General features: G+C 37.8%; 1 protein-coding gene across 7 annotated transcripts in view; it reads left to right on the top strand.

Annotated features, from left to right (window-relative positions):
* Positions 1 to 11,478, top strand: part of IKZF2 (IKAROS family zinc finger 2) — an 88,034-nt gene extending 76,556 nt beyond the window's left edge. For all 7 annotated transcript variants that reach the window (XM_073646622.1, XM_073646623.1, XM_073646624.1 and 4 more), the window contains one exon: positions 374 to 11,478. In XM_073646622.1, coding sequence (XP_073502723.1) covers positions 374 to 1,098 — 725 coding nt within the window. In that variant the 3' untranslated portion in view covers positions 1,099 to 11,478. The remainder of the gene's footprint in view (positions 1 to 373) is intronic.
* Positions 11,479 to 12,225: the final 747 nt, after the last annotated feature.

Genomic DNA, 12,225 nt, shown 5'->3' with positions numbered 1-12,225 from the left:
GTAAAAGAATACCAACCAATCACACTGCAGCTTTTATTTTTTAACAGCACTTTAAGAAATAAAAGCTACACTGTGATTGGTTAAAGGTGACAAAGTCCGTTTTTCTATTAGTCCATTTCATAAATCTCCCAAAACTGTTCATTTTGACAGACATGTTTCAGGCTTAAATGCCTCAGACTCAAAAGTCTGTACATGCTATCCGCCAACAAGACCTAAGCACTTAACCTAGTATTGGACAACTGGACATGAGCATTGTATGTCTTGATAGTTATAATTCAACAGTTTTACACAACAGTTAGATTTTAAATCTTTAGGCTAGCCAAATAATGTATATCCTTATTGATTGATTGCTAATGCATGTTTTTGCTTGCAGGTGAAAAGCTTATGAGGTTTGGTTATCCAGACTTACCCTTTGACATGAATATGGCCTATGAGAAAGAAGCTGAATTAATGCAGTCGCAGATGATGGACCAGGCCATTAACAATGCCATTACCTACTTGGGTGCAGATGCACTGCGGCCCCTGATTCACCACTCCACTGGCACCATGTCTGAAGTAGCTCCTGTTATCAGTTCAGTTTACTCTCAGGTCTACCATCCAAGCAGGGTGGAGAGGCCTACCAGCAGGGAAACCTCAGACAGCACTGATAATAATATGGATGGCCCAATCTCTCTTATCAGACCAAAGAGTCACCTTCAAGAGAGGGAAGCATCCCCCAGCAACAGTTGCCTGGACACCACTGATTCTGAAAGCAGCCATGATGATCGACCATCATACCAAGGGAATCATGCCTTAAACGTGAAAAGAAAGCAGAGTCCAGTATATTCCAAGGAAGATGGCAAAGCTCTAGATGCCACCAAGGCTGGATTGGGCACTTCCAAAGATGTCTATAAAGTATATAATAGTGAAGGGGAGCAAATTAAAGCCTTCAAATGTGAGCACTGCCGTGTGCTTTTTCTAGATCATGTGATGTATACGATCCACATGGGCTGTCACGGTTATCGGGACCCTCTTGAATGTAACATTTGTGGTCACAGGAGTCAGGACCGCTATGAATTCTCCTCACACATAGTACGCGGAGAGCACCCTTTCCAATAGCTCAGAACTGGTGAGGTGCTTCTATGAAGTAGAACTGCACATGAAGAATACTGCACTTACGCACCCACTTTCCAGACTTTAGTTGCCCTAAAGCGGTTTTAAGTTAGGTGTATTTTTAAGCTTATAGAATATTCTTTCTTCATAAAATGTTAATGTCCACACTTCTTGTTAAACAATATAAGGAGCAACTACCAATGTTTTGGTACAACCTATGGGACTTCTACGTTGCTGAGGTGTGTTGTTGTAAGTGAACTATGAATACCTTGTACTACTGAATCCTCAAAACTGATCTCCTGGTTGAGATCAGACTTCGTAAAACATATCCAGTAATATGATGTACCTTATGTAAAGCTACTATTTACTTACATTGAGAATCGGTGGTTCAAATGGTGGAAAGCCTTCACTGCTTCCTAAGTTAATTCTCTACCAATAGCCAACAATTGGTGTTTTCCTTTACTTAGCTTCAGCCATCCTTGGACCAGAGTTTTAACATTCGGTGTGTTAAAATTTCGTGATTATGGCAGAGAGTTTTCAACTGGCCTTTTAAAGGTCTGCAGATATGTTGTACGTAAAAGTTTAATGTCAAAGTCAACATTATAATCATGTACATGATTTCCATTGTACACATTTCTAACCTGCAATGCATAATATATATAGCTAAAAAATTTGAATCGGTCCTTGTTTTGTAGATGATGATAACTCGATGACTTACTGGTGGCAAGCTTCTATCCTTCATGATACCAGTTAGGTGATAATTGGGACCCCATCGATCATGAGATCAGAGGTGTTCCCCGTTCCAATAGAGCCATGGTCGTGCATGTTCACTGCTGCTGTAATCCTAGTCTTTGATGGAGATAGCTGTAGATGGTACTCGGCTTTCTTTATAAGTGGTACACCGTGCATGTGCAACCTGCGCTCTGTTCAGACTGGGGATATTTGATCTCTATTCTCGTAATCAATGAGGGTCCCAATGGAAGGACCCCTAGTGATCAAACACTTATCTCCTATCTTATCTGTCTGAGGTGATTAGTGGTAATCATGGGACTTCCCCTTTTAGTGTTTAAAGAAATTTAATGCATACATGAAAATGAAGATCTGAAGGTCTACAAATAATATGCACAAGTACTTTTCCTTTGTGATAAACCATTCTCATGATTTATTTTTCACTTCACCTGCAAAACTAAACATAAAGAATGTAAATCATTAGTTTCTGACAACATAAAAAATATGTATGGTCAGTCTTAGACTAAGATAACCTTAAGACTAAGGTTACCACAAGTCTGAAAAAAGAACATTTAGAAGTTCAATAAAAGGTAAGCCTAAGCTAGTTGCCAAGCAGCTCAACATGGATTTCCTTTATTGAACGTATTGTAAATTCTTAGTTTTGCTTGAAAGGAATCTTCCATAACTGTTTAATTCGATTCACAATCCATTGTGGTTCTTGTTCACATTTGGTAATAAATTGATCAGGTTGACTTTCAAGTTAAAAGTCTGACAATCCAGCCCCACTAGCATATTTAGATCATTTTAATTTTTCTCTAAGAATGAACTTCTTGTGTGTTGGATTCAAGCCTTCAAGTGCTGGACTCCTTAGCAATGCAAGTTGGTAAGACTTAATATTCCGTGGAGTTAAAGGGATTGTCCACTACTGTGACATCCTTTTCTCAATTACTATATTCTCATATATAAAGTAACAGACTATTTCCTCCAGTGCCAGCGCCATTCCAAATGATATCAGCTCCTGGTCTCCCAGGGCTTGCGTTTTGTTGTTAGATCATGTGAGCCCTGTACAAATTCAGCGGCTGCTTTACTTCGGATAGAACTTACACCTAGAAGAAGTGAGAGCTGCTGCTGCTCTCTGACGTCCTCCGAATGCAAGTTACATCCAAAGGAAGTGAAAGTGAAGTGGCTGCTGATGGATGCATGTGCCATTACAACGTCACGGGAGACCCAGTGTCATCTGCACCGGTGGCGAGTATAGGTTATTGTTAATTTAGACAGGGCAGTATAGCTAATGAGAAGGGGATGTTCAAGTAGTATACAACCCCTTTAAAGACAAAGCAAGAGAAAGATGTAAAGTTCATGTAAACCAAAGACAGTACGAGGACTCACAAACACCAGTCAAACAAAGCATTCATGTTTTGATTGATTCGTGTTTACGAGCAATTATATCTAGCTCTTAAATTCTGAAGTTTATGTAGGAGACTTTCCATTTAGAGTGATGGTCCTTTTACTCACGCCATATTTTCTCCTGCTCTGCTATTTTCAGAACTTCCATAGAAGTCAACAATAGAGAAGTCGACACATGCGGAGACTTGACTCCAGTGTCTGAATAAAAGTTGAGGAACCAGAGATCCTCCTTCAAGATAGAAATTGGATCCCACAACTATGACATTTATGGCATATCACGTTGATGTGACATAAATGTCTCCAAATGAAAATACCAATTTAAGGCCAGAAATCTGTTTTGAAATAAGCAAATTAAAAAATTACAATTTGTTTAAAAGTAAAATATATCAGTTCCGGCACTGTCGCTGGCCTCATCTGGTCTTTGGATATACTGTACTTGCTGACATTTCTTATTTCTAACAGGTTTCAAACCTTAAGGGGAAAGGAGTCTCCCTTGTGGTTTGACATTTGTGTTATGTGCAGTTTTGACAAAAGTGAATTCAAGTTTCCTTTTACACGGATTAACAGCAGTGTTTTGTATCTGTAAAACAGTTTTTTAATATTCTCCCAAGTGTGAAAAATTTGAATAGTTTTTTATTTAACTGTAAAAAAGTAAAATACATTTTAACATAAAAAAAAATTCATGCATAACTGTGCACATACAGTTAACTATAAGACACGTTCAAGAAAGACTTCATGCAATTCTCAACCATAGCACTTGGTCCAGGGACAGTCATTTGGAGCTTTTTTTAAAGTGATTTTTATTCATACATTTTGAGCGATAAATTTAATTTTTTTATCCATATGCATTGGGAGGCAAAAAATCATTAATTTTTTTTTCTACAGTAAGATCTATGGCCTTTACCTATAAAATAAAAAATACTTTTTGACTGTTTCATAAATCACCTTAATGGTGTCATCTCACCTTTAAGATTCCAGCTGTTACAAAAACCTAGAAGTAAACTCAAATGGCCTTTTCTTTCCTGATAATGGGTCTGCAAACTCATTTGTTCTATATATTGTGATAGTCCTTATCCCTATCAAAGTGAATTAATATGTTGTAATAACTTCATTGAAATTAGATGCTTCCTCCTGCAGGGAGTACTGGTGAAGATGGAGTCTTTGAAAAATAACTCATATATTTTTGCTAAGCGCATAGGTACTTGTATTCTCTAGATTGGAGGTATGCGACCTGAGTCTGGGACTACATCCAACCAATGATGTCATTATTTGTGGCCCCTAACCTTCTGTGTCTGGTTGCAGCTCACATATATTTCTATGTTTAGCTCAGAGTAGTGGCTCTAGCCCTGCATAGGGGCCATTAAAGGGGTTGCTCACTACTTGGACAACTCCTTCTCATACCCCACACTTGGCCCCGATAAAACAAAAAAGCTTATACTCCCCTCCCGTGCCGTCTCCGTTCCTGCGGTGTCGGCACTCGCTCTTCCCGGGGCTCCCTTGCTGTTGTTGTAACATGTGAGCACTGTGCTGGCATCACTGTCCCCGCCTTCTGTCGAATTGAAAATGAAGAGAAAATAAGAGATCAGCTACCTCCCAGACTTCCTCTTCATGTTCTATTTGTACAAAGGCGGGAACAATGACGACAGCGCTGATTGGGCTCTGGGTTTACGTGTCACAACAATCGCACGGGAGACCCGGGACCGCGAGTGCCGACACCGTTTGAACGGTGCCAGCACGGGAGGTGATTATTAGCTTTTTTACTTTAACAGGTCCAAACATTTAGATCAAGAAAGGCTTGTCCTAGTATTAGACAAAACACCTTTAAGTACCAGTGGTGTAACTTGGGGCCATCTCTGCATCACCATGTATAAGAAGAATGAGGTTCTCTTGACCAGTGTGGCACTTGATAAAGAAGATGTCAATAGATGTCCTTGTATGTATGTGGTTATCATCAGATTTTTATCCTTTTTTGGGGGAGTTTTGAAAAACTCTTCCATTATTGTTACTCACTTTACCACTTCACGACCATTGACGTATATTTACATCAAAGGTCGTGTCCCTGCCTTAGGCCACGGACTCGCTATCAGTATTTGGTCAGTATTTTTCTCAGGAGTGGGAGACAAAACCAGGAGTGGGTGATAAATGCAGAATTGGTGACTTGTTTCTATTATTCATTTTCTCTGATTGTTCCTCACCTGGTTTTGTCACTCACTCCTGAGAAAAAATACTGGCCGAATACTGATAGTGGGGCCGTAGCCTTAGATTAGGGCTCTGATGCTGGGTCTGCAACTTTCCTCGCACTTGATGGCTGATGTAAATCCCGCTGTAAATCTTTGACAGCGGGATTGAACACATGCCAGCCGGAAGCACGTCACAAATCGCGCCCCTCATCACCCCTGTCGCGCGATCGCGGGGCGCTGATGAGTTGTCATGACAGCCGGGGGATCTGCAATAGACCTTCGTGCCTTCCTGCGATTGTGAATCTCCTGTGAACGTCACTCGTGGCTGACGTTCATAGGAGATTGTGATTTCTGCTATAGCACAAGCGATCGGACGATCACTGCTTGAAGTCTCCTAAGGAGACTATTTAAGTCAGTGAAAAGTGTGGAAAAAAATGTTTTAAAAATATGAAAAAAAAAAACACGTTCAAATCGCCCCCCTTTTGCCCCATCAAAAATAAAACGATAAAAAGTAAAAAATACACATATTTGGTATCACTGCTTTCAGAAGGGTCCGATCTATCAAAATATAAAAACTATTAATTCTGATCGGTAATTGGAGTAACGATAAAGATCAAAATGCCAGAATTACGTTTCTCTGTCCACTGTAGCATTGCATTAAAAGCAATAAGAAGTGATCAAAACATCGTATCTACCCCAAAATATTATCAATAAAAACGACTGCTCAGGGTGCAAAAAAATAAGCCCTCACCCAGCCCAAGTCGCGAAAAATAAACTCTACGGGTCTTGAAAACTGGCAACAAAAGCATAATTTTTCTTACAAATTTTGGATTTTTTTTTACCACTTAAAAAAATAAACATATACATGTTTGGTATCTGCGTACTCTTAATGACCTGAGGAATTAAAATGGCAAGTTAGTTTTAGCATATAGTGACCATGGTAAATAAAAAAAATTGTGAAATTGCACTTTTTTTTGCAATTTCACTGCACTTGGAATTTTTTTCCCTTTTTCCAGTATACTATATGGTAAAATCAATAGTGTCATTCAAAAGTACAACTTGTCCCGCAAATAACAAGCCGACATACGGCTGTATTGCCAGAAAAATAAAAAAAAAGTTATGCCTCTGGGAAGAAGGGGAGGAAAAAATGAAAGCGCAAAACTGGAAAATTGCACGGGCATGAAGGGGTTAAACAATAATGGATAGAGATGGGCTCTTCCTTTCTTTAAAGTGACTGGGGAAGAAGTGGCCTCCATTCTTAGGATAGATTGAAGTCCTTGCATTGACACATATGACCATGAGGCCCTAAGACAAGAAAAGGTTGTACATCCCTGCTGTAGATTGTGATTTTTTTTTTTTTTTATTAAGAAAAGAGAAAATGTTCTATCTGGTCTTTCTTTTTTTCTTTGATTTCAGGGGGTTTGTGTTTTTCTGCTGAGGTATGTGGAATTCAAGAGGCTGGAATATTGTTTGCATAGATAATGTAGTCATGAGGAAGAATGCTACTAACCTTCTCCACCTGCTTCTGTTAACCTGTTAAATCACGCTGTCAATCACTGACAGCGAGATTTAACATGTGCCAGCCGGAAGCGCGTCACAAATCCCGCCCATCGGCTCCCCTGTTGTGTGATCGCGGGGTGCCAATGAGTTGACTTTGGTGAATTAAAGTTGACCTTTGGAATACATGTATGCCAATATGCCAGTGGGTACTATAACCAGTCTTAAGTAGAGGATATTGAATTTAACGTCCTGCCACTGGGGAACATTAATGCCACTATGTTGTTGACAGTGGTTGCACTTTAAATATTTAGCCTATTAGAAACATACTGAGCTACAAGTCCTATTTGTATAAATTTAATCCTGAATTAAAGTATATTACACTGACCTACATTACTTATCAACAGTATTTGTCCATTACAATCTATGGACATTTGGTGCTCCATTGAGAATCTGTTTTAATGAAACACCAAATGGCACTCATATCTTGCCGAGTGATCAAGCTGTATAGAAAAGTCAAGTTGCTTCGGCTTTAAATAGAAAAGTAATATTTTGTAGTCGCATCACTGTTTATCGATCCTTTCCAGCAAGGCTGGTCCTTTAGCGAAAGGGATTGACTTATGAGACTTTGTTCAAACTGGAGTCTTTTTTTTCATATGCCATATGCATTTGGCAGTAGCTTTTAAGTGATCCCATTTTTCTTTTTCTTTTTTTTTTGTTATTCCACAGGTATGATTACATAGCAGACTATATTTACGTGCCCATTTAGTAGGATTGAACATCTGATAGGGCAGAATCACTTCCTCAGTGTTAATAAAGTCTTCAGTTGGTTATCAAATGATGGTTTTACCATATTTTTGTAACTGAAAAACATTTTACCACTTTGCCCACACCAATGAGTTCAGGCTACACTGTCAACTCGTTGCCGTACTATCAGGTACTTTTCATGTAAGAAAAATTACTTGATCTTGCATGTTAGTCTTCTCCAGAATCTTGGAAATCCTCTTGTGATTTAGGTGATTGTTCTCCTTCTGGTGTTCAACACATATTATCTTGGGTAGTCGGCTTAGGTAAAACTTTATCCATTACATTTTATCTCCTCTATCAAATAACAGCCATTGACATCCAATATACAGTCATTTTGACTTCATGCCCATCTTTGTGAGAAAGCCTTTAAGATTTTTTGGAAGTGTGATGCTGCTGGGTAATCTGTGTATTTCTGCTGAAGACACTGTGAGCAGTCCTAACAAAAACAAAATTCAAGTTTACTCCTTTCAAATCTTTCTGTGGTACTTTGTATATATATATATATATATTTCATAGGTGCTTGAGGTTAAATGGAACATCTACATTTTATTCTACAGTTGGCTTGATGCATACATGGAATTGCCTATTTAATTGGTGCGTCACACTTCTGATACACGGTTCACACATATGTGATGAGTGGAACCACTGGACACTTGTAAGCCACCTTTTCATCCTTTGCATTACTTGAGCTGCGATAGCCATGGGGACAAGTCTTTGGATTTTTGTAAGGCACTTTGTCTGGACGTGGTGTTTAAGCCCCAAATATACCTCAAGTGACACTCCAATGTGTCTGAAGAGGATCCTTCACTTTGTCCCTTTTGCTATGCACTTAATTGGTGTCCAGTAAGCCCTGGCATCTTACTCTTCTTATACTGTGATCAAAAATATAACTCCAGGTCATCACTGTGGGAATATGACATTTTTTTTTGTAAGCTGCAGTTTTATGTACAAACCTTTTCAGATCTGTGTATTATTGGGTGTGTAGTAGAGCTTAACTGCTTTTTTAATTGTATTTTTGAGCTGCTCAAATGACTTGTCCTGGTCGTACAACATTGTATTCTTCGCCTAACCTCCTCTGTGTCATCGTGTGCATTGATTAAAGCTTGGATTTTCATGCAGTGGCGGCTGAAACCAATCCCATGGTCAACAAAATCCAGGCATGGTCCTGGTTGCATGTAGCAGCCACAGCTTGAAGACCCAGCCTAACATTCCAACTCCTTTTAGATCACCTGGATAGTTATATATTGACATGTTTTTTTTATTTTATTTTAGTAATGCAACTATGGACTATGTCATGTTAACATAGTTTAGGATGGTGGTGTCTAGTCCAAGGGGAAATAACTGCAATCACAAAGATTCTGAACATTTAAAAAAAAAAATCTAAAATTATTTGACAGTTTTGTCTACCCATAAAAACTCAAAAATCAAAACTGGCCTCAAGGATGGCAATGATTTGCTTACTGCTGCTTGAATTAAGATATTTTTTAGAACATGTTTATCATATACTCTTTTCATCCAAAAAGTCTGCTGACACCTCTCTGAGAGCTAATAGGTCGAAGGAAATGTTTGTATAGGTCATTTATTACAATCTATGAAAACCGTGGTCTACATATTCTTCTGTTTGGGTCATTGCTTGTATAGTCTGTTTACATATTTTTGTAATGAAATGTAGTTTTGTATTTAAAACCATGAAAAGGACTGGAAAAGGTTAAAAACCCTGTGTAGATGTTCTGAGAAGTAAACTTATGATACATTCTTTGTAATGCATTAATTAGATAATCTGGTAAAGATCTTATTGTATAACTCGATAATTGCCTTTCTGTTCTTTTTGGCTTTGAATTCCAGTTGTACATTTTTATTTTATTTTTTTTTTTGTTCTAAAATGTATATCTTTGTATGAAAACTGGAAGCTTTTATTCTGTTTAGGGAAAATTGTAAAGTTGTTATGGTATTTTTTTTTTTCTTGGGGAAATATGCTTTAAGTATAAATGCATATGGTCACATTCCAGCAGTTGATGGAGGAATCTCTCAATGTAGATTTTATTTTGGATTGTTTTTTTTTATGTATTATTTGCCTCTTAACATGGGAACAGAAAATTTAAATCATTATAAAATTGCTTTTATAATTAAAAATGTTTTTGATATTTTTAAAATATACAACTTTCTAACTTATTGACAGCACTTAAAGCCAACCAATGAGTTGAATAATGGACTGTAGACCACCAGCAAGTTATGATGATATCTATTCGCTGTACTAGCATGGTTTTTGTTACACCGACTATATTACTGTAATTATTGCAGAAGATGAACTTTTAATTGTGCATGCACTGTATTATAATTGGCATCTGGGCGGAACCTGCTACTCAATAGCGACTCAGTCCCCTCAATCTTCTCTGCTTATTCCTGCTCTTTGGACATGCACAGTAGTGATGCTGGGTATATTTGCATCCAATATCAGACTGGAGTTCCAAGTGCCCACCAGTAACCAAGTCCAGGGCCTTATTTGTCAGCTATGTGCAAATGTGACATTAATCTTTATATAACAATAAACTGGGTAGATTGTTAAATGAATAAGATGCTGCCTTTGTACATACAAGATAATTGTGCCAAGTACTACTCATATAAAAGGAGGGTGGCCCACTCTAGCACAGGGGCCCACCGGAGGATTCTCTTGTTGTCCTGTCGGCCAATCCATGCCTGCTTGCATAGATGTAACCTGCGAACTGCGCATGTTCTCGAATCCGGGAATCAACAGAGACTGTGGGGATTGATTGCATGACTGTTGAGGAGAACAGTTTCAAACAAATAACTAGTTTAGACTAATTATAATAAAGTTTGCAGACTATTAAAAGTTAATTTTCTATAGCAATCCTTCTCAACTAGCAGAATGAAGCAATGCTAGTACAGCTATTAAAAGCCCTATAACATAGTGGCCTACAGTCCAAAATCCAGCTTAACGAGTTCTTTTTTTTATTTTTACTTATTATAGCTCTTAATTACTGTGCAAATGATACTTTCTCTTGATAGAAATTAGTAGATGTTTCTGAATCCTCTAGAATGTTTAGCAGAAATTTTAAGAGGGATAAAGGCATTGCCCCATGATAGTGTGTAACTTGTGATAACAGTCAGGTTGTTGAGCTTGAACCACCAAGAATGGTCCACTTCTGTCCCCAAGATTCAGTGGAACGTGGGCCATGCCTGTGTGGTGATGATCTGTTGCTATGAATTGAAGCGGGCCCCTCAAGTGACTCTTGACATATTTCACTGACTTCTTTTCAGCTCAACCCATCAGACATCATAAAAACTACCTCTAAATAATTGGGGCTGCAAAATAAATGTTTAACTTTTTTTTTTTGTAGAATACTCTACTCATATTTCACTTTTAGCAAAATTATTACCTCTCAAAAAAAAATTTTTGTTCCCAGTTGGAAGGCAAATGTTGAGGTACACAGCCCTGCTTGCCCTCAATCCATGCACTTTTGGGGAAACTGAACTAGAAAATTGATACTGTAATTTGATTTTACATGTGCATGTTAACCACTTTGGGAAGGGCTGGTGCCCAACCTCCAGTGGCAATGGTTTAATTTTTCTTATGCCCGGTTATTTTGAAAATGTTGCTGCCCTTCTGAGTGAATGTGCTTGCGTATGCATGATGGGGTGATTATGAACCCTTAGTTTTAATATTTGAAGTTATGGAATCTTTGTAACAAATTGAGAGTTGTAATAATTTGATTGCACAACTACTGGAATAAACTTTTCTAGGGAATCTCAGGAACAAATGTGATTTTGTCTTGACTGATTTTTTTTTTTTTTATTTCAATGTAATCTTTATTTTATTAAGTATATTATAAGGGTCATTAAATGGTATAATAATACGGAAAAATCAGCTTAGCCTTGTTGCTACTACAAATTTTCGACATGAAGAAAGCCACTCCTGCCTGATGTGGCACAGCGAAGATCCAGATGCAGAAAGTCCTCCAGCCATGTTCCAAATAAAATGGTAAACTTTATTCAATTGAATTTAAAAATAAAATAGTAGACATCTTCAAATATATCCAAATTTGAGTCCTTTTCCTACGTGTTCCAGACTGAGTTGCCGTCTGAAATATATAGGAAAAGAACTCCTAAATTTGTATATTCTTGAAGATGTCTACAATTTTTTTTTAATTCATTGGAATAAAGTTTACTATTTTATTGAAACAAGCCTTGAGGACTTTCTGCATTAAATGGTATATATGGTTACAAAAAGAACAACCTATACCATACTAGGGAACTGATAGAGGGGGACTTGTCAACTTCTTCTGGAGGCCTTGTTTTGTCCACTCATTAGATATACCGCTCATTGATTTAATGGATTATTTATTTTACAAAATTGATTGCTAATGATCACAGCAGCGATGCACCATGTATAGTGTGCCATTGGTTGTGTCATGCCTTTATTTTATCTATTCCTTTATGTCCAGATAACATAGTCTTCCTTCAAGCTTAAAAACTAAGTCCATCTAGTTCAACC

Source organism: Phyllobates terribilis, unplaced genomic scaffold (assembly GCF_046119375.1).
Source record: "Phyllobates terribilis strain yellow unplaced genomic scaffold, ASM4611937v1 Scaffold_9__5_contigs__length_417890890, whole genome shotgun sequence".
In the NCBI taxonomy this organism is placed as follows: Eukaryota; Metazoa; Chordata; class Amphibia; order Anura; family Dendrobatidae; genus Phyllobates; species Phyllobates terribilis.
Note: the sequence above shows the minus strand (reverse complement) of the source record. Positions and strands in the feature narration are given on the sequence as shown.